Raw genomic sequence first — 24,383 nt, forward strand, 5'->3', positions numbered from 1 at the left:
AATAATAAAACAAAATCAAAAGAAAGAAAAATTAGATGAGATGGTGAAAAGAAAACCAATGGTATGTAGAACATATCGAGGAGAGACAAAATAAAATTTGTTGGACCACCTGAAAGTTGTGATTTTTTTTAAAAGGCTAGTTACAATATTATAACAAACTTTTACCAAAAAATGACCCTGAAGTACTAGAACAAGAGAACAAAATTGAGGAAAAACTGCATCAACCACCACCTGAAAGAGATTCCAATGTGAAAACTTACAGTTATTTATTATAGTCAGGTTTAGAAGCTCCCAAATAAAGGAAAAAAAATATCGTAAACAACAAGAAAAAAAATACTGTGGAGCTACAATCAGGATAATACAAGATCTATCTGCTCCTACATTAAAAGATCAAAGAAACTTATTTCACAGAGCAAAGGAGTCAGGTTTGCAACCAAGAATAACTCATCCAGCAAAGCTGAGTATAATCCTGAATGGGGAAAAAAATAGATATTTAATGGATTGAAAGACTTACAGGTATTATTTGTGGACAAAAGATCAAAACTCATTTGAAAATTTCACATCTAAGATCAAGGAAAAATTTAAGGTAAACATTAAAGAACAATCAAAAGGAACTCAAAACTTTTACTTATATAGGAAAATGTTACCCTTACTCTTATGACAGTTACCAATACTTGGACAGTTTGACAATTTATACAATGATAAAAGGTTTGGGTATATGAAAGGATGATCTAAAAAAATTGCCTAGGGAGAAGTAAAATGGAGTAATTATACAAATGAGGTATGAATGGAAGGATTTTTATAGTGGAAGCAGGTTTTATTGTAACTGGGCTAAAGAGGGAATAATATATTCATATAGAAGGACATAAATTACATCTAAATGTGTAAAGAAATAGAATGGCAAGGGAATAGGATAACACTTGGAGAGTGGAGGGACTCTTACAGGGGTGTGTAGATTAAGAAATAGTAGGGTAGGGTAGTGGCTAGAAGTAAATTAGATGCATGAGGAGGGATAGGATAAATAATGAAGAAAAATAGAAAGGAGAGAAATAAGCAAGTAGTAACAATAACTTTGAATGTGAAGGGAATGAGCTCACCCAAAAAATGTAACAGAATAAAAATAACAATCCAAAAATATGCTGTTTATAAGAAACACAATTAAAAATGGGAGTTATACACAAAATTAGGACCAGAATAGAATTTATTATGTTACAGCTGCTTTAAAAAAAAAAGCATGGGTAGCAATCATGACCTTAGACAAAGTTAAAGTTAAAATAGATTTATATGATATAACATATAAAGTACCCTATGTGCCAAAAATATTATTCAATATTGTTTTAGATCCTTTAATAAATACCTGGGAATATATCTCCCAAGAAAAACTCAGGAACTACAAAAACATAACTTTAAAATGTTTTTTATACAAATAAAGTCATATTTAAATAATTGGAGAAATGCTAATTGTTCATGGGCAAGCAAAACCAATATAATAAAAATGACAACTTAAAATAATTTATTCAATGCCATCCTAATTGAATTACCAAAATAATTTTTAGAAAACAGAATTAGAAAAATAATATAATTATTAGAAAATATAGTAATAAAATTAATTTGGAAGAATAGGCCAAGAGTATCAAAGGAAATAATAATAAAAAAAAAGAAAGACATATAAAGGAAAAAGGTTTAGCATTACCAGATCTTAAACTGTATTATAAGGCAGTAAGATGCTATTCACCTCCAGGGAAAGAATTGTATAGAAGTATGAACAGAATGACATATATATATAAAATTATATTTGCATTCAATTGTAGTCTTTTCTAGGGATGGGTGAGAGGGAGAGAAAGAAAAAAGGTGCACAGCAGAAAACAAACAGAAAATTTAGAAAGAAGCACAGATAAGCAAGATGGCTTTGAAAACAATTTGTACTTTTACACAATTTTTTTTTCAAATAAACTGAAATGGAAATTCATGGTTTTATATTAAATACTCTATCATGCTGTATACATGCAAATGTTCCTTTTTGCTTTCTATTATCAAAATGAATAAAAACTTTAAAAAGTAAAGAAGAAAAGAAGAAGAAAGCGAGAGGAGAGAGAGTGTAGGCATCAATGAAGACACAGACTTCTCAAGGAGTTTTACCCACAGTAAGGGAGAAATAAGATAATAGTTTGGTGGGGATGGATGGCTCAAGAGAGTATTGCAGAATGGGGGAGAATTATAGGCAGTAGGAAAGCATCCAGGGGTCAGGAAGAGACTGTAGATAAGCAGATAATAGGAATGACAGTGAGGGTAATCCTTTAGAGAAGATGCGATACAATGAGATCCTTTGTGCTTTAGGACCCCCTCTTTGTATCAGACAGTGATAGTAGCAGAATGCTTCTGGGTGATATGAGAAAAGGAAGCAAATGGTCCAATTTTTTCAGAAAAATATGAGCCAAAGTTCTCAACTAAGTGATTGGGGGGAGAGGCAACCAAGAATAGGAAAGTATGAGGAGAAATGAAAAGATTTATAAGAGTCATTATGGTGTGTGAGAAAGTGAGTTAATTACAGTAGTATAAAATTGTCTACAAGCAGTAAGAGCCCAGGTTAGGTAATATAATATAAATTTTAGAGAAACAGGATAGTTGCATGATTTTTTTCCTACCTTTGTTCTGCTGCATATGTATAGGAGTTAAGAAAATAGATGATGGGAGAGATCTCAGGTTAAGAATTGGTAGGGTACAATCAGTAATATAAAGGGGCAAGAGACTTAAGAGAAGCAGACAGTATAGAGTTGAACTGGTTTATCAAGGAGTCCAGATGGGGAAAGGAGAATGTATCTATTTCAGGAATAATGGCCAGGGAAAGGAACTGGAGTCAAGGGATTGAAGGTCATGATATAGACGAAAAAAGGGTTTTTGGTCAAGAAAGTAGACGGAGAGGTGTTATGTCAACAGACTATGATCAGGAAAGGAAATTCCAAAATTCATAAACATGGAAGTGGGGGCATTTTTAGTCATGGAAAGTTCAAGGAAATGACTATCTTTGTGTGTTGCTGAGGTGGGGTAAAGAGAATATAGCAAGAGAACATTGTACACATTGACAACAATATTGTGAATTGATCAACTCCTCTCAGCAGCTCAGCAGATGCAACTCCTCTCAGCAGCTCAGAGAGCTAGGACAACCCTGAGAGACCTGTTATGGACAACACTATCCACATCCAGACAAAGAAAACAAACAAAAAAACCAAACCACAGAATCTGGATGAATATCATCCTATCCTGTTGTTTTCTTTCTTTCCCCTCAGTCCTAATTCCTCGTACAGAAAAGAATTCTTATGTAAACATGTTAAAAACAAATGTACATGTACAATGTTCACTAGATTGTTTGCCGCTGAGGGAAGTAGGTTGGGAAAGGAGGGTGGAAGGAAATTATGTAACTTACAAATATGCATATAAATGGATGTTGAAAAACTTCCATAACAGGTAGTTGGAAAATTAAAATAAAATATCAATAAAAACCACTAAAAAAATACATCGTTTCTTTCTCAGAACAGCACTGAAAGTATGAAAATGTCTCAGAATACCAAATAATATATGTAATCTATAATATAATGAAATGAAGAAAGTAAAATGGAAAAAAGAGTTATTTGAGGGAGTATTAATATGTATTATAAGACTTGGGTCAGACAGGTATCTAAAATTTGACTTTCAAAAGAGATGTGAACTATAAAATTGATAGCTCATATAACAGAGATCCCCAGTAAACAAGCACTGACTAGACTGCTACCAATGGGTACTGAAATGAAGTCATGAGAACAAAAGTAGTTATATTGAACCATGGTAGCTTTAACTGGGAACTAAAATTTAAAAAAAAAAATCAAAATGGGGTGATGGTCAGAGATCAAGTTGGTTTAGCAAATTTTCTTAGCAATGGACAATATTTGATTACGCTTAACCAGAGACAGAGGAAGTCTCATGAATTATAAATTGATGAAGGAAAGGCAAGAGCTATAAACACTTTCATAGCATTTATTAGGATTCAAATGGCAAATGAAAGACTGAAGTTCTACAAGGTGCTCAAGTCTGGCTTCTGCTCAATAATAAAGATAATTCCAAATGATGTGCACATGCTGACACCAATATCAGCAGTTAAAGGCATTTACACAAATCTAATTTTTATACCTAAGATAGGGCAGAAATAAATTAGTAAGACTACTCGATGCACTAATTTTAAAGACTTCAGTATACAAGGTTGCTTACTGAATTTGAAACTTTTAGTAAATATTTAATAGCATTCGTTTTGTCTCTGATTTTACTTGCAAGAAGCCCTAATGACTTATTTTAAAACTTGGTAATAAAATAAGGTCCTTTAGTTCTTATGTTAATTCTAGAAACCACATTCTTATAAAATACAACACATTCATTGAATCAAAACTTAATCATAGGTGCAGCTAGGTGGCACAAGGGATAAAGCACCAGGCCTGAAATCAGGAGGACCTGAGTTCAAATGTGGCCTCAGACACTTAATAATTACCTACCTGTGTGACCTTGGGCAAGTCACTTAACCCCACTGCCTTGCTTTAAAAAAAAAAACCTTAATTTTACCTGACTTTTTCTTTGTGACACTTGGCCAATGCTTTGCAGAGGCTAGGATCAGGACACAGATCAAGTGGAGACTGACCCTTCTTATTTCGAATGCTAAGATCAGCTCCATTAGCTGCTAAGAAACAGGCAATAGATGCAGCACTCTTCTTCTCTGCTCCTTGTGTGCCAAGTCCCATTATTAACTGAAAGAAAATAAGAATAATGATCATCCCTGTAAGAATATAATTTCACAACAAAACACAAAAGAAAATATGGTAATTTTAAAGTAGCTATAAATGAATGTTTTCTCATCCTACTTAATTCCTAAATATTTAAAATTATTTCTATTAGTCAAGAAAAAAATAGCTGCATTCCTTGTATAATTTACAATAAGTATAAAAAAAAATAAAAACCTGTCAAAATCTTTGCATTTGGGGGTGGCTAGGTGACGCAATGAATAAAGTACCAACCCTGGAGTTAGGAGTTCAAATCCAACCTCAGACATTTAATAATTACCTAGCTGTGTGACCTTGGGCAAGCCATTTAATCCCATTGCCTTGCAAAAAAACCTAAAAAAAAAATCTATGCATTTGCCATCAACTGATTAGTATTTACCAAAGGTTTGATGAGCTTTGTTTATAAGAAGCATGTGATCTATTTCTTGAGGACAAATTAATAATTATTAAAAAGAACATATAAGTCCTGAGATGACATGTAACAAGGGTGTAATCAGCAAATATTTCCTGGAGAAGATGAGTTATCAGGAAATAATATGGTTCAAATGAAGGTAAGTGAGAACAAATTCAATGCTGGGCCTCAGGGAGCAAAGTGATTATTCTGACATTTGTCAGAAATAATAAGAAATAAGGGCTGGAAAATTTTGAACCTTTCATATGTTGAAGTTTTATATTATTTTCATGTACTTATTTAAGTACATTAAATATTTAGCTTAAGTGAAAAACTGGAAAAATTTTAAATACAACAGTATTCTTTCAGTTAATAACTTTCATGAAATCATCAAGTATGGCTATAATGATAGGTAGATCTGACATCTAAATTGTTTCTTTCAAACTATTTTAAATAAATTACTTTCTTTCCATCATTGCTCAAAGATGAAAAGGCAATTACTAAAATAGTTTGCCAACAACTTGACAAGCTTCCTAGTAGGAATGAAGTACATACTTCTGTTTCCTGAAAATCAATGTTTTCAATCATCATTTTCATTTACTAATGTGGAAAGATGAAAACTCCATTGTTTAAGGACAATATATCATCATTCTTTCTAAATTTTATGCTGAAACAAAAATATGACATTCTTGCAAAATTTTCATTCTGACCTCATTTCATTAACTAATACAGTAAAATCTTCCAGAAGATTTTGCATCCTTTTTGGATAAAAATATGGAACAATTATAAAGGATATATATTTTAAAGTATATATTAAACACTAATTATAAATGTCATTAAATTATGTTATTATAATTAAATATTTATACATTATATAAACACATCTTATATGACAACCACAACATAATTATTTATATATATATTATATATATATATATATATATATATATAAAACACTAATGTTTTTTAAAAAGCACACATAACTCTAAGATCAACTCAGAAAAGAAAGCAAAGTAAGAAATTTAAAGGAAAAGTTGTTCTCTATTTTACATTTTTCCTATTTGATAAAGTAGCACTTATCAATGAAATTCCAATCAGACATGAGACAGAAACAAGATAACTATGGCTTTAACAACTGAGTGGTATGAAAAGCAGATAAATCTAGATACAGCATAATGTAAGTCATCTAATCTGAAAAAAATAACAGAATTAGCAACTGCTACAATCTAGGGTCATGGACAATTTGAAGGAAGCATTAATCTGTCTCCCAGCCCCAATTTCCAATTCCTTGGCTCTCATTTTATCAATGGAATTTTGTAATATGTAAAAGTCCAAGGTAACAACACTGCCATGCTATGGACACAAATATGAAGAGCTCTTGAAGATCTGCTTAAGCACAGAGATCAGATTCAAGATATACATCAAAAGGAATTAAGGTTTTACTTTTTATTTGAATTACATTTGCTAAATATTCAAATATTTCTCTTTTGGGCATGGAAGCTATAGCCTCACGATTAACCCTTTAACTATAATGACACGCTAAGACTATGACTTCTAAACACTGAAAAGCATAAAGGCAGAAAGAAAAAAATGGGGGTTAGCAGTTTGCGGCTAACATGACATCAAATTCTAAGGCAAATCCAAGCAAGATCTTTTAAGTGATGTGTATAGAACAACCCTAAACATATCACTAATATCTCATGCCCTTTTTGTTTCTTAAACACTTTCATCAATTTTCCTAAGGAACAGTCATTGGTTCTTCAAAGACCTATGGATTTATTTGGTAGGAGTACTACCATTTGTCAGACTTTCAAAATATTCATCAGGAAACCTCTTTCATTCTCCCCCCCACACACACAAATTTATTTATTTATTTTGAATTTTAAAATTTTTCCCACTAATCTCGCTTCCCTCCCCCCACCTACGACAGAAGGCAGTCTGTTAGTCTTTACATTGTTTCCTCTTTCATTCTTAAGGCTTAAGGTTAATTGTCAGTACACAGGGCATTTCCTATGTAACTTTGTACAAAGTCCCCAGGAGCCTATCTAATAAATAACTTCTGTAAACTCAGCAAAATCATTCTTCAGAGAAGTACAAACAGCCAGAATTTAGACTCTAAGAACTTCTGAGTTACACAGTGAGGCATTGAACTACAATTTTAGGAGAGATTATGAAAACAAACGAATATTAAACAGCAACATAGGATGACCAGTGATATCTAGCAACACCACCAAATATGATACACTAGCACTGAAATGTTTGTCAAAATATAAATCTGGAAGTAGAAAGGGACTTTCAAAGCCATCGAATCATCCAATCCATGCCCAAACAACAATCCTTCCTATGAAATATCCACACATTAGGGTATTCCAGCCTTTTCTGAACAGCCTCCAGGGAATGGGAATCCATATTCTCCTAGGACAGACCACTGTACTTCGGGATATCTCTAAATATTAGGATTTTTTTCTTCAAATAACCCATATGTCTACCTTTTTATAACTCCAACAACTCTTTCTGATTTCCATTCTGGAGGTCAGGAAGAGTAAGTCCAATTCTTCTTTCATGCAACAGACCCATAACATTAAAGGAGGATTATAACAGATTTAAAATGAGGAGGGAGGGCGGCTAGGTGGCGCAGTGGATAGAAAGCTGGCCCTGGAGTCAGGAGTACCTGAGTTCAAATCCGGTCTCAGACACTTAATAATTACCTAGCCGTGTGGCCTTGGGCAAGCCACTTAACCCCATTTGCCTTGCTGAAAAAAAAAACCCTAAAATTAGGAGGGACCCACCCCATCATTTTATGAATGAGGAAGGAGAAATCAGAAAAGTAATATCATTTGCCTGAGGTTACAAAGATTACAAGAGGCAGAGACAGTATTATAACTCAGGTCATCCGACTCTAATCCAATAAACTTTCCACTTCATTACTGATTGATATCACATATCACCCTAACCCTGCTAGTCTTGTACTTTTGAGGCCAAATATCCCTCAAGTCCTTCAGCCAATCGGTATATAATATGGTCTTCAGTAGTCTTTGTTCTGGAAACCAAATCTCTTTCAACCTAAAAGCACACAGACCTGAAGTGGTGAAAAACAGGCAGAAAAACAAAATTGTTTAAGATGAATCATAGCTTTAAATGAATAGAACACACTTGTACACTGCTAGCAAACAACAGAAGTAAATAAAGTAGATTTAACATCAGCAATAAAGAAATGGGCAAACTCTTTTTGAGCAAAGACTTTAAACATCAGAAACTTTAAGAGGCAATGACACAACAAAAAATGCAAATCAAAATCTTCTCATGTATGCAAATGCAAAAGAAATTTAAGTGATCATGATTCCCCTAATTTCCCACCATACACATAACCAAAACAAAACCTTAATGGTTTCAAGGATATCTTAAAAAACAACAATCAGTTAGCTTCAGGAATTAAAGGGAAACATAAGCCTGATGAATGTTTTGAAGGTTCAACAAAATCATATTATATATTAAGAGCTAGAAGGGATTCCAGAGGCCCTCTTTTACAGATAAGAAAACTGGGACCCAAAAGTGTTTTATGTATCTTGTCCAATGTAACACAGGTATAATCCTGATATAATCAAGCTCTGAACTCAAACTCCTCTGACTTGAAAGTCAATACACTTTCCAGAATGAGATTGTCAACCATTCATTACATAATAACCATCAAAAGGAAAAACAGTATTAACACTGGCAAAATCTACTTTGCTAATGAATTATTTTAATATTAGTATTTCAAAAACTAGCTTTGACTTATAACAAACTTTTCTAAAGTAAATAATATAAGAATAAATTCAGAGAACATGCATTAACCCTATAATTACTAAAATGTTAACATACTTTCTTTTACAAAGTCAATGACAAAGGGTAGAACAGTATTAGTATTTTAATCTGAAGGAATGTTAAAGAAATAATTTAGTTAAAAATCTTCAAATGATAAATAGGGAATTTAAATCAATAATATACTTACTGTATTTTTGGATGGTTCCCAGGCTGTATCTACTTTCCCCACATCCTGCATATCTTGGAGCTGGCGGAGTTGTGATAAAGTATGATGCCTCAGAGCTTCATGCAAGGGAGTATCCCCATCTTTATCCTGAATATCCAGTTTAGCACCTGCACGAACCAAAAGCTAAAAGGAAAAAAAATCTTATCTAAATAATGCAAATTATGGAAGCTGAATCAGAATCAAGGACAAATTAAAAAGTTTCATTGAGACCAAAGCCTTAAAACTACATTATACACTTTAATTTACTCTCACAACTATAACTTTTTATATTTCTGGATTTTCACATGATGAATTATTAACATGATATTTAAGTTCATATTTTGATTAATTCACTGACTACAAGGACATATTGTCAGTATTAATTTATAGGTTTTTATCCTTTTCATTTTTGAAAGGGTAATCAATCAATGTCCATTAGGAGAGAAAAAACAATAATTTTCAGTTTCATTTGTTAAAAATATTACTGATCCAGTTTTTCCCTAATCAATTTCCTCTCAAACAGGTTAAAAAGGAACAAGGTATAATAATAGCAATGTTCTATTGCTTCAGTAAGCTGTTTTCTCCAAAATGATGTAGCCACCACCACTGAACACAAATTCTAAAACTTGTAACAATAAATATCTGACATAATATTGCGAAGCATTATCACAGCAAATGGCTAGAATATATGTATATTATAAGCCTATAATCTCTCATGAGATGCTTACAAAAGCTGCATATCTATAGAAATGTATAAAATGGACATTTGACATAATTTTCACGATATAGATACAATTTGCTCTTCTTAATCCCTGAGATTTACTCCTTCCCCACTTTTTATAGTACCTATGCATTCTGATATCACCTCAGAACTGAAATGCACCAGATGAAACTATTTCCACCTGCCTCAAATATTTCTGGAATACTTCATCTAAATCTCTCCTTTTTCTCTATCATATCCTTTTTTCCATATTATTTTTATAAATATACATCTCAACTTGCAGACATCCTAAAGACAAGGTCTACAAGTTATTTTTTATTTTCATATCCTTAGTTACTAAAGCAATGTCTTCAAAGAGCAGACAATTACTAAGGGTGTGGTAAATTTCTTAGGGAAAAAGAAAAGAATCATTTCTCGATATTAAGCAAGCTAAAATATTTATTGAGATGAATATTTTTAGGAGAAAATGTGTTTAATTATTCCATTATCAGAATGACAAAATTACCGAAATATAAATCTTTCAGTATTCTAATATTTGCAATAGTATATGTGTAAGATGGCAAAGTATAGGTCAAATCTCTGCTATAATCTCTCACTCCAAATTAATAGTTTTTATTCCAAATTGTAATTGCCCTTTGTTTCCATATTTTCCCAATTGCCAGGATGTCAAATGTTTTTCTGGTTAAGGTGATATCAAGGCTCTTTTATGGCCTCCTCATTGTGTATTCAACACATTCTCCTATGCTCACCTTTACACTAACTGATAATTCAAGTGTAAGGTGATTAAATTTTGAAGGTTTTATTGAATCTTCATAAAAATTGCATTAACTCTTTAATTCTGCAGAAGATATTGGCAGATAAATACTATTTTCAAGGTGATATTTTTTAAAAATGCTCACCTGTTCTAAGATAACCAACTGTTCTATGAAATATTTCATCATATCTTGCAGCACACATACTCCATCAACTGTTTTATTAACTTCTTCTAGGAAGATATGAACTATCCTTCAATTTAGCTAGCATCAAACATGATGAGAATATTGGCATTTGATAAGATTTAACTTCTCCAGTAGTGTGTTCAACCCAGTGGTAAATAAACAAGGATCTCAAACTGTGGAACATTTATTTTAGTCTGTCTATAAATTACATGATTAATTGCTCTCTGTCCCCTTTTCCACTATTTAGTCTCTATCACTGCAGAGAAGAAAGAGAATGCACAAACTAAAAGCCATTCAAGTTTTTGTCTTTGCTTCATGGACTGCCATGGTCAAATAACTTATCACCTAATAGTCCATCTGTTGGAGATGAGCCTCTCTAAATTTAAGTAGTACGATCCTTGCAGACATTCATTTATTGCCAGAACCCGACAAAATTTGACATCCATTGGTTGAGGTTTCAGTAACCCAGAGTTCCCTTCACATAACATTAAGACATTAGAGTAGTATCTCATGAAGAAAAAAACAAAGTTCAGAAAGAGACCCAATTAAGACCTTTTGCTGATAATCTCATCAGATGAAAATCTGTACTAGAAATTAATACAATTTCAAGAACATTAGGAAGATTTATTTGTGTGAGATTAAATTAACCTTGAGAACGTAAGGAGAATTAAATTAATCTTGAGAAAATTCAAGATGACTTAAAGAAGGAAGAATAACACTTGATGATCTACGTATATACCCCAAAGGACATCATCAAGTAGTTTTTAAATAAAGAAATACAGCTTATCAAAAAACCATATGAACAAATATTCATAATAAGAAAGAATTTCTCATAAGAAAAATGCAAGTTAAAACAGTAATAACTAACACTTTAATAGTACTTGAGAACTCCAAGAGGTGTTATCCCTATTTTACAGGTCATTCTGAGGAAGCAAGAGACTAAACAATTTGTTCAAATATAGCTAGTTAAGTGGTTAAAGCAGAATGCAAACTCAAAACTATAAGCATTTCCAACCCAAAACATTAGCAATGACTAAAAAAGGAAAAACAACAATTGTCAGGAACAGCTATGAGAGGAAAGACTTACTAATAGTATAGTTTGTGAACTGTTCCAAATATTCCTGAAAACAATTTTGGAGTGATTCCCCCCCAAAATTAATAAACTGCCTATCCTTTAACCAATAGTAGAACTATTAAGTACTTACCATAAAAAAAAAATCAAAGAAAAAAGAGGAAAAGGATCTTCATGAACAAAATATGTCTGTCAACACTGCACAATGTAGCAAAGAAGCAGAAACAAAAGTGGGTACCTCCCTCAATTGAGGAACCGCTAAATAAACTGTTCTATGTAAGTTTAAGCGCAACGAGGTAGTACAGTGGATAAAGTGCCAGGCCTGAAGGAAGGAAGACTCCCCCCTTCCTGAGTTTAAATCTGGTCTCAGACAATAATTGTGTCACCCTGAGCAAGTCACTTAACCCTATTTTACCCAGTTTACTCATCTGTAAAATGACCTGTAGAAGAAAATGGCAAATAATTCCAGTGTCTCTGCCAAGAAAAACCCAAATGAGGTCAAAAAGAGCTGAACACAACTAAAAAATGACTGAACAACAACAAAAATATGAATATAATGTGAAATGATGAACATGAGTGAGAAATTCTCAAAGATTTGTATGGACTAATATAGAAAGGATTAAGAAGAGAATAATTTTACATGATGACCACAATAATGTAAAGGAAATAATTCTGAAAGGCTTCAGAACTCTGATCACTGTAATGTAACTTCAAGCAAGAAACATGCCTACCAGCTCCTGGCAAAAAGACTGACTAGATGTAAGAATGAGAAACTCATTTTCAGAGATGGCCAAAATGATGATCTGATAGCTTGGATATGATTATCCAAGGAGGGGAAGAAGCTAGATGTTCAAAACAAAATTTACATATCTCCAAAAATCAATCTGTTTCTGTCTCTGTCTGTCTGTCTGTCTGTCTGTCTGTCTGTCTGTCTCTCTCTCTCTCTCTCTCTCTCTCTCTCTCTCTTTCTGAGGCACTTACAATTTTCCCCCTAATCTTCCTTCCCTCTCCCCACCCCACAAAGAAGGCAGTCTGTTAGTCTTTACATTGTGTTCTTTAGAATTTAATGGAATTAAAGTAGAAGGAATGGAACTGTATTTAGGAAACTACTCAGTCCTTTTAGCAACTTTAAACTTTTACCTGAAACAAAAGCCCATCTTTTGAACACCAATAAATTTAAAATTATGTTATATGATAATACAACACTATATCTCAGTCTTCTAACACTTAAAGTTGTTAGCCCTACCTAAAGATCAATGGAAAGTTATACGGTAGGCTAAAGTAGGCTGCAATATATTACAAATATATAACCACACAGGATAAAATATATTTACAAAAAAAGAAGGGCAGCCAGTCATATAGCATATAGCATAACCCCACTGAGGACTTAGACAAGAAATGCACAAGATGAAGAGGTAGACAGGTAGAGAGATTGTAAAATGAAATGTTGGGAGTGGAGTAAGTTCCTACATCAATGAAACCAGATTCACTGATGTGCCCAAAAATGAAGAAGAAAAGTTGAAATATATTTCCATTAGGAATGTATTTTTAATCTGATATTTGAATATAAGCATTTTTGACATTTCAAGAATTTATAACACAGCAAACAAAATATAATGAAGTCACACAATAAATACTTCACTCATTTGATTCCTACAAATTTATAACGTCCTTCCTATTTTCTATTAAATTTCTCCTAGTTTAAAATTAACTTCAATTCTCAGATGGCAGTAAACACAAGCTAACCCAATTCTCAATCTACTACTATCTTACAAAGTATGAAGCTCAAAAAAAGGATTCAATATGTCCAAAATGCCTGTCCAATTAAAATACAAATATGTGCATTTAAGAAATTTCTTACCCTGACTATTTGAGTGTGTTGTCGTTCAACAGCAAGGTGTAGGGCTGTTTGCTGGTTCACATTCTGGATATCCAAGTTTGCATTTCCCTGAAAAAAGGAGGCATATATATTTTACAAGAACAAATTTCTAGGAAAAAATTAAAAGTTGTACTATAAAACCTCACGTAAAGTCACGTTTCAAAATTTCAGCTTTATAAAAATGTATAATTGAAGCAATGATAATACAATTTATGGATGTAAAAATGAGAAGAAAATGCCTCAAAATACACAAGGGAAAAAAATAAGGGAATAGAAACAAACCTCAGGTCAGACAAGACCTCAATGGTTATCTTCTTTTTCATTTCATGTTAATATAAGGTAGACATATTCAATAAATGTTATTTACAGGCCATCAACAGTTATCTCTTCTCCACTCCATGTACTCACATCCTTATGAAAGGACATAGCTCACATATGTATATTTTCAAACTAAAGCGATAGTATTACTATTTTCTTTCTTGAAATGGACATGGATGAGAGAAATGGAGAAAAAGGTGAAAGGGCACACAGGCTAAAGAATTACAGGAGCTTTTCAGAGTATCCTGGAGGAAATCTTTCCATCCTTATCACTGACATTTCACAATCCAGCACTATTATCATTTATTAAGTATCAATTACTATATATACAAGTAAGTCATTGTGCTAAGCACTGGAGTTACAAATACAAAAATTAAAAACAGTTCCTGAACTCAAAGAATTTATTGTCTAATAGGAAGATATGGCAAGTAACTAGATAAACATCAATATGATAATATGAGGAAGAAGATTTATAAGTAAATTTTCTCAATTATGAAGAAAAATCAGGAAAGGCTTCCAGTTGGAGGTGGCACATAAAAGCTAAGGAAAGTTAAGAATTTTTGAGCGGGGACAGTATGGAGAAGATTCATCCCCACCACTGAGGAACCAGAGCAAAAGTTTAGATATGAGAGAGAGAATACTTAGCTCAAGAAACAATAATTAGGCAAGTTTAACCAAAACACAGAATACTTAAAACATAAAGGAGACTAATGAAATAAATCTATTAAAGAAAATTTGAGTCATTTATGAAGGGCTTTAAATACCCAGCTGAGAGATGAATTTGTTCTCCCTTCTCACAAAGCTGATCAGTTATGCAACAGCACCTTAGAAACAATTCCTAGCTAAGGTTATTAAAGGAGCCCTTGCCCAGTCCCTCTCTCCTCTCCCTTCCAACCTGCTCCCTTTCCTTATACACTAGCTTACCTTCTGACCATATCCTCCTGCCCCAATGAAAGGTTTCCCAAACCCTCCTTGATTTCTAGCTCCCCCTTCATGTTGTTTTCCCTTGATAGAATTTAAGTTCCTTGAGAGCAGGGATTGTCTTTATTCGAGTTTGTGAATCACTAGTGCTCAGCACAGTGCCTGATACATAATAGAAACCTAGTAAAAATACATATCTAGTTATCAAAGAGGCAAAAAGAATCAGTCAAGGTTCTTCAACAAGAGAATGATATTAGACTTCTGACTTAGGATTATTTTGGTAATAGATGAGTAAAAGAAGAGTGAGATGGAAAAATCTACTTAGCAAAGCAATGTAACCAGGGTTATGAAGACCCAACTTAGGGTAAGTGGCCCACTGAATATGGAAGATCTTTCAGAAGACTTTAACAAATGGTTGCACTGGGAGGTGATGGTAAGGTCAAGAAGAGGGTGAAAAGAGGAAAAAAAGGTCTGTTTGGAGATGGGACAGGTTTGAGAGAAAGAGAAGTTTTCTTCTTTACCAAAATTCTACCTAGTTTCCATTTACTTTTTTTTTAATGTTCATATCACCTCCCTGAAGACAGAGACTGCCTCATTTTTTTTTATATTTGTATCCCATGGCATACAATAAAAGCTTAGTAAATACGTTGTAATTCATCATATCACAAGAAGGTAATATTACTTCATTAAAGGAATCTAGCACTGGTTGAGAGGTTTTATATTTCTCTTTTAAAACACATTTTTTTAAACTGTGATGAACAAATATTTATTTTGTTTCATTTTTTCCGATTACATGAAAAGACAGTTTTCAACATTCATCTTTTTGTAACCTTTTGAGTTCCACATTTCTTACCCCTCCCCATGGCAGCAAATAATCTGATATAGGTTCTGCATAAATACATTTTTTATCGATGCTTTGAAAATGATCTGTTCTTAAAATATAATTGATTTTAATGAGAAATGACCAAAATAGTCCATGGGAAGATACAAGGATATCGTGTAAGTACTACACATAGTGCTAAACCTAGGAGTACAAAGACAGAAGTCCCTCAAGAAGTAGGCACACTTTCTAAGAGATCCAGAATTGTCTGGCTGTTTTCATTACAAATAAATTTTATTGACTCACCTCTAATGGTTGAAATTTCAAGTTGTACTAGTATAGCAGAAGCTTAGAATAAGTCAAAAAAAACTAGAACAGATTCACTTCTTATCTACTCTCCTTTCTGATGTGATATTATATATTTTTTACATTAGTCTTACTCCCTCCAGTGCTTTAAGTTTCCTGCTGATGGCAGAGGCTGTCTTGTATTTATTCTATATATCATGAACACAATGTTAAATATAAAGTAGGTACCTAGTAAATTTTTATTAATCAGAAAGTCCTGAGTTCACATATAGCTGCTGACACTAGCTGTGTGATCTGAAGCAAATCACTTAATGTCTGTCCATCTCAATTTCCTCATCTGTAAAATGAGGATAATAACAGCATTTTGATAGGACCAACAATTTCCTAACATAACTTCCTTCTGCCCCAGCTTCCCTAATGAGGGAAGCTATCCACAAAGCTTCCAGATCAAGCTACACATAATTAGGGCTCTTCAGGCTTGTTATATGCCTGATACCACATGAACTCACCATAATCTAACAACATAATGACCAGATGAGTTTCCAAATAGAGATAAGATGGGGTCTCATCCAGAGAAGCAATCCTTAATGCATATTCTTTCTGGGTTAGGGCAGAGTCAGTCTTTTCTGTTAAATGTTTGATGCCTCATTTTATCCCAACATCAAAAATTGAATAGGGTACTAGAGCCAGGACTACAACTAACACCTATGTACCAGGGTTAGTTAGGATAAAATGAGATAATACTCGTAAAATGTTTCGCAAAATTAAAGAGCTACATAAATACTATCTATTACTATTCTTAATTGATTGACTTATTTACAATTTACATAATGCAAAGTACTAACACAATTTCATGATGAAAGTTTATGACTGTACTGGAGTGTTTATCTCTTTGGACTAGGCTCACAAGAAAATTGGAACTTCAGTCTTGCTGACTCTAGGTCCTGTGTTCTATAGAAACTGCTATCTAGCTATATATCTTATGTTATATACTTTACCTGATGCACCAAGAGTTCAGCCACTTCTACATGATTATTAAGTGCGGCTAGATGCAAGGCAGTGTAACCATCATCTTTCTTCTCATCCACAATCCAGGGCCTTGGCAGTTTGGAGAGTAACACACGCATTGCACTGAAAGTCAAATTTGAAAGGACTTATTTTTTAAATGCTTTTCTCTTGAAAAGCCTATTCTTTTGTACTATATATCAAAATCATCACAATAGCACTTTTTATAAATAGCAAAAAGTCAAAAATATAATGAGTACCCACTGATTAGACTATTACTAAACAAAATGCAACATAAAGAGAAAATATAGGGAAGCTAGGTGGCACAGTGGATAGAGCACTGGCCCTGGAGTCAGAAGTACCTGAGTTCAAATCTGGCCTCAGACACTTAATAAGTACCTACCTATCGTGTCCAAAAATCATTTGGCATTATTTTTCAAAAGTTTTATCATTAGTGATTAAGTTTTTCCCATGTAAGACTTTTATCATTTCCCACTTTTGTTCTCCTTCTATCTCAATACTCTTAATTAGTGATCTCAGTTCCTATGGATTCAGTTACCATCACTTCAAAGATAACTTAAAATCTACATCTCTCTTCCCAAATACCAATCTAACATCTCCAACTGCTTGCTAAACATTTCAATCTAGATGGTCCTAGATCAATAAGAATTTACTGAGTACTAAGTACTACTTCTTAGACCAGGTCCTGTTCTAAGCACTGGGGATATTAAGGAAAGATAAAAAAGAAAGTTCTAGCTCTCAAGAAACACACAATCTAACAAGGAAGATCTGAAAATAAGCTATGTGACAGATACAATGAAGATGACTAGAGAGAAAAGACACTAGCAGTAAGGAAGTCCAGGAAAAGTTACCTGTCAAAGACAGAATTTTTAGCTAGGAATTGATAGAAATCAATCAATCACTGAACTCTTTAAAAGTGAAACAGGAATAAAATAAGGGGCAAAAACTAAGTTTTAAGCAGCTTATAATCAGAGAAACAACATTCAGACAAATTTTATATATAGCAAACTATGTGTAGGATAAATAGAAAATAATTATCAGGGTGGCTAGGTGGTTCAGTGGATAGAGCACCGACCCTGGAGTCAGGAGTACCTGAGTTCAAATCCGGCCTCAGACACTTAATAATTACCTAGCTGTGTGGCCTTGGGCAAGCCACTTAACCCCATTTGCCTTATAAAAAAAATAATAATAATGATTATCAAAGAAAAGATGGTAAGAGGAGGGAAATTGTTCCTGGCATGAATCAGAGTCAGAGTAAATGTCAGAGCCAAGGGATGGAGTATCTTGTTCATGGAATAGCTAGGCAGCCAGTGTCATTTGATATAAGAGTATGTTTTGAAGAATAAGACATATAAGATTCAAGAGATAGAATAGGACTGGATATAGAGGGCTTTGAATGCTAAAGTATTTTGTATTTGCCCCTGGAAGCAAAATAAAACCAGAATTTAATGAGTATGGGGAGTGGCATGATCAGTCCTATATTTTAGGAAAATCATGTTAGTGGTTGAGTGGGAGAATGGAGTTGAGCAGAGATAGCCTTAAAGCAATCACACCCACCAGCAGGTTATTGTAATAATCAAGGCATGAAGTGATATAAGGACAGTGTCAGAGGAGAGAAGGGAGAGTTATTGGAGAGATGCTTCAAGGGTGAAATCGGCAGGTTATACACATGGAATGATAGATGGTAGTCAGTCTAGAATGACTCCTCAGTTGTGAGTCTGAGGAAAGGGGAGAGTGATGTTCTCATCTGCAATAATAGAAAAGGCAAGGAGGTAAGAGGAGAAGTTTAGGGGGGAAAGCTGAAGAGCTCTGTTTAAAGGAAGGGAGGGGAGGGAAGGGGAGGAGAGGGAAGAGAAAGAATTCTAATTATGGGGGTCAGCATGCTAAGTCAGAATATTGAGAGTCCTATGAGAAAAACTGCAAGGAGGTTTGTGTTACTGTATTCCAGCATACAATGGAAGGGAGTAAGTTGTAAGAAGTTTGGGGAAATACAAAAGACTGAGGTTATGAAAGCATTTAAAAGCCATACGAAAGAATTTATATTTGATTCTGGAGGCAATAAAAGAAGTTCAGAGGCTAGAAGGTTACCTTTAATTCTTCACTCTCCCTTATCCTCACTATCTCATATCCAGTTTGACAAGAAAAGTTGATTTAGCCTCTACGATATCTCTATAACAAGCATCTATTTTTCTCCACATAACTACAATCTCGTTCAAGCCTTCAAGATTTACTTGGATTATTGCAACAATCTCCTGATTAGATACTGACTCATATTCTATGTTAATATTCTTAATCTGATCATGTCTTTCCTCTCTTTATAATTTCCAGTGACTTGAGACTGTCTTTATGTTGAGATATGCACTCCTGCTTCACTTTTTTTTTTTTAAAGATTTTTGCAAGGCAATGGGGTTAAGTAGCTTGCCCAAGGCCACACAGCTAGGTAATTATTTAAGTGTCTGAGGTCGGAATTGAACTCAGGTCCTCCTGACTCCAGGGCTGGAGCTCTATCCACCGTGCCACCTAGCCACCCCCCCCCCCCCGGCCCTGCTTCACTTTAAAAATCTAACTCCAGTTTATTTTGCCTTTTACTTTAACATTCCTTCTTTGTGTCCTTTTCTGTAATATCACCTATATCACACTCTCCCCAAGACTGTCAACCTAGTAGAGGAGACATGAGTGTAAATGTGTGTAAAATTAACAAATACAAATATACGCAAAATATTTTTAGTGGGAGAGTACTAAAAACTGGAGAAAAGATTTCATACAGAAATGATGCTTGAATTGTATATTTTTTTAGTTAGATATTTTATTTATTTATTTTTTCAGCTAAATGCAATGGTAGTTTTCAACAATTTCAACTGTGTCTTAAAGAATGATGGAGACTATGAGGTGAAAGTAAGAAGGGAGTACATTCCAGGTATGAGAAATGGTTATATAAAGATATTACATATACATCAAGAGGAAGTTTAGGAGAAGGAAAAAAGGATGTAGAAAATTGATAAGAATGGTCAAATGAGTAGCTAGGTGGCACAGTGGATAGAGCACTGGCCCTGGAGTCAGGAGTATCTGAGTTCAAATCTGACCTCAGACACTTAATTACCTAGCTGTGTGGCCTTGGGCAAGCCACTTAACCCCATTGCCTTGCAAAAACCTTTAAAAAAAAAAAAAAAAATGGTCAAAGAGATCCAAGGCAAAATAGGAGAGAGTAGTGTAAGAAATACCCAAAAAGCAAAGAATATTCAGGAGGAGAATGGTTAACAAGTATCACTGTTAAAAAAAAGACCATCAGATTTGGCAATTAAGAGATTGCTGTTAACTTTGAAGAGAGCAATTTCAGTTGCATGAGGAGGTCAGAAGCCATCTTGCAAAGGGCTCCAGTGAGTGGACAAAGATTTTTTTCCTATGAGGTTGTCTGAGAGAGAAGAGTTCTAAGATAATAGAGCTTGAGGGGATAGATAGTACATTGAGACAAGGAAGGTTTTTCTAAGAAAAAAATGTCATGTTTGAAGGAGATAGGAAGAGGCTGAAATTCAGGACAAGGACTAATATCAGAAAGGATGGAATTACTGTACAAATGGGGTGGCTTGGCAAAGAGAGAGACTACCTACTTATCAGAGACTAAAAAAAAGTAGAGAGGGTAGTAATGAATAAGGGTTTTGAGATGAAGAAAATAGGGTTCAAGTAAAATGACTTAATACAACATCTGGCACTTAATAAATGCTAATAGAAAGAATAGGTGAGGGAAATGAGATTCATGATGGAGAAGTGAATGACCCAAGGCAAACAGATCTTAAAAGAATTAGAGCTAGGATTTAAACTCAAGTCCTTCCAAATTTAATGTTTTTTATGCTATAATAATAGAAACCTGATTGTAAAGGGATTTAAATTCCAAGTGAAAGGGTTTGTGCTTATCTTAAAGGGGGAAAAAAAGGAAGTAATAAAAGCTTTTGAGCAGAGAAGTAACTTGGTCAGACTGAAAGAGTAGAAAAGATAGAGGCGCTGAGATATATTAATAGATTGTCACAATTTTTTAGGTAAGTGATAAGAAACTAAAACTAAGGCGAAATCTGTAAATAAAAATCAAGAAAGAGGCAAGATAGTAATGCTATAGAACTAAAACAGAGACTTTTGACCCTACAAAGGGAAAAATAAAAAGCTACTCAGTTTTTATGCTTAAGTGACATCAAAATACATTATGAGAAAGGTAAATTCTGGGCAAGGATAATGGGTTTAGCTTTAGAAAAGTCAGGATTATTTTGCTGACAAGACTTCCAAGATTCCAAAAAGATAGATGGTTGATGCGGAACTGAATTCAAAACACACACTGGTACGACATAAATAGATTCCTATGAAGTTATTACAAGCAATGAAAGTGGACCAGATAGTAAAAGAAGATCAACAAAAGAAAACTGAGAAAGAATAGCAAGACAAGTAGAAAAAGAAACAGAAGATGACAGTGTCATGGAAACCAAGGAAGAAAAAAAAATCATGTGATACAAGGTGGCAAAAAGTATCAAGGAGTAAAAGAACTGAAAAAAAGTTTTTATTTGGGTTTATTTGTTTTTAATTTTGGAGGGTTGGGGAAAAGAAAGTCACTGGGATGCGTATGTTCATGTTTTTAAATAGTATCAATAAAATATCTTTAAGTAAAGGGTTTTACCCATGAAGCCATTGGAAACTTTCGAGAGAATAGGACCTGCAATCTGGTATGGAAGTCATGTTGCAAGAGCTTGAGAATAAAAAAAACAGAAACAGTATCAAAGGATAAGAACAAGCAATTCTCAATAGAAGAAATCCAAGTAATCTATAGCCATCAGAAGAAATGCTCCAAAAATCACTAATAATTAGAGAAATGTGAATTAAAATAACCTAATTTAATACCCATAAAACTGGCAAAGTTGACAAAAAAGGGAAAATTGATATTATATATGATGGACTTCAGGAAAACAGAAATATTGATACAGTTGATCAGCCATTCTGGAAAGCAAAAATGAACCATTCCCCAATATTACTAAACTGCAAGTCATCAGCATAAGCTTGACAAAGCAAAGGAAGAGAAAGGACTCAAATGTACAAAATCAATATAATGATTAAGAATGAATACAGACAACAGATGAAGAATGTTATCTTCCTCCTGACAGAGAGGCGATAGACTAATATGCAGAAATAAATATACAGTTGGACATGGCTAATATAGAAGTCTGTTTTGATTGATTATATTAGAAGAGTTTTAGATTTCTTTGGCCAGGGAAATTTCTTAGTCAAGGTGGCAAGGTGGAAGAGAAGAAACATAAAACAATAATTTAAAGAAAATCTTAAATTTAAAAAGAAAGTAGAAGCAGGAGAAAGAACAATCTTTAATTTTATCATTTAAAGAGACTATATGGTATCATAGCATGAGGGTATCAAGGTCAAGGGAAAAGTTTTGGGTTTTGGGGTTTTTTCCTAGGATGAGGGAAACCTGAGTATGTTTGTAAATAGCGGGAAAGAAGCCAGTAGTGAAGGAGAGATTAAGACAGGTGGGAGGGGGAGGGGAGGAGGATTTTTTAAATGCTGCCTCTGGATACACAACTTATTCAATGAAGACATTCAATTTTCTCTTGAATGCTGACTCAGAATAATTATTTATACATAGAATAAAAACTTTTTAAAAGCAAAACTAAATTGTCAGAAAAAATGTCTAAAAGAATTTCAAGGGAGAAAATTGTGAGGGGAAAATAGGAGTAGTCATTATTATTATTATTATTATTATTATTATTATTATTATTTCTATGATAGTAACCCAATTTATATACCATTTTAGAATTTATGAATTTCCTCATGGCAACTTTTTAAGATGATGAAAACATTAATACCCCTTATTTCTCAGATGAGGAAATGGAGGTTAATTATCTTTCCATGGATCATATAGCTAGACTACACTGAAGGAAGAACTTAAATTAGAACATTTTGAATTTAAGAATAATGATATTTCTGTAACACAATGTTCAAATGTTTTCTAGAGTTACACATCATTATAGGAACTCTTAACATCATTAAATAAACTCAAACTTCCCCAAAATTCAGTTTCTTCCAACATTCTAATTTTTTTTACTCCAAAGAAGTTTTAATGGTGATAATCACTAAGAACTTGATCAATTTCTCATGATTACATTAGATCATGTAGAAATTGACAGACAAATGTCAATTTCTTTTGTTCAAACATTTTTAAAATACCTATGTAAACATGGCTGATGTAGAAATGCGTTTGGCGTGATTTCATATGCATAATGTATCTCAATGGGTGGAGAGGGGCTGGAAGAGGGAAAGAATTCAGGACTAAAAAATAAATTTTAAAAAGAAAAAATTGGACAATGATAAAAACAAACCCTCAAACATGTACAAGATACTCTACAAGATGATAATTATTTAAGAATCGTTAGATATTTCCCCTCCCCCCCAAATAGTTGCCATCAGGGGGCTTACAAGAAATTCTATCTAGTGGAAGCAACATGTAATCTGAAATATAAAGTATATTTAAAGCACTCTGTTTTCAATTTCTGCATAGAGGAGATAACAGTGGAAAAATTATTAGTTTTCAAGATCAAAGACTAGGGTTTATTAAATCCAAGGTCTGTTATTATCTATGTGATCATGGGCAAACAACAATCTCTCTAGGAAACAACTTTACCTGTAAAAGGGGAAGAATGGTGCACTGGACTAAGAGATTTCTAAAATTCCTTCCAACTTTAAATTTATGACTCTACTTAAGGAGTTTATACTCTCCTTCAAAGAGGAAATGATAAATCTCTAATTCAGATAATATCACTAGAAAATAATAAAATCCTTGAAATTATAATGTTTAACTTTTTTTATTACTTGGAAATTTTATAAAGTAGATTAAATATCTTTAAGCATTCTCCCTCTTTCTATGTATGCATCCCCACCTTAGAAAAAATACTGGATTTTATAGAAGTCTTCAGGAGATAATACTGGAGGCATGGCTCACACCAATGAAAGACATAGGCAAAGAAGTAGACGATGAAGGAGGAAGGTAGAGAAAGAGAATTATGGAACAGGGTGGGTTTTATATGGCATCCTTTGAATCTGAAAAGGAGATAATAATACCTGTCCAAAGAAAATAATTCCAAGTATAATACCTACAAACTTGTTTTTAACCAATAGCTAATACTTTATTATA

The 24,383-nt window shown here is 33.5% G+C and overlaps 1 protein-coding gene across 1 annotated transcript in view; it reads right to left on the reverse strand.

The window, feature by feature from the left end:
• The window catches only part of MIB1 (MIB E3 ubiquitin protein ligase 1), a 149,297-nt gene that overhangs the window by 30,185 nt on the left and 94,729 nt on the right, over nucleotides 1–24,383 (reverse strand). The window contains exons 13-16 of the mRNA XM_074199524.1: nucleotides 17,176–17,308; nucleotides 13,795–13,881; nucleotides 9,185–9,346; nucleotides 4,588–4,769 (exon numbers count right to left, since the gene is read on the reverse strand). Coding sequence (XP_074055625.1) covers nucleotides 4,588–4,769; nucleotides 9,185–9,346; nucleotides 13,795–13,881; nucleotides 17,176–17,308 — 564 coding nt within the window. The remainder of the gene's footprint in view (nucleotides 1–4,587; nucleotides 4,770–9,184; nucleotides 9,347–13,794; nucleotides 13,882–17,175; nucleotides 17,309–24,383) is intronic.

The sequence above is a fragment of the Macrotis lagotis genome, chromosome X (assembly GCF_037893015.1).
Source record: "Macrotis lagotis isolate mMagLag1 chromosome X, bilby.v1.9.chrom.fasta, whole genome shotgun sequence".
Classification (NCBI taxonomy): domain Eukaryota; kingdom Metazoa; phylum Chordata; class Mammalia; order Peramelemorphia; family Peramelidae; genus Macrotis; species Macrotis lagotis.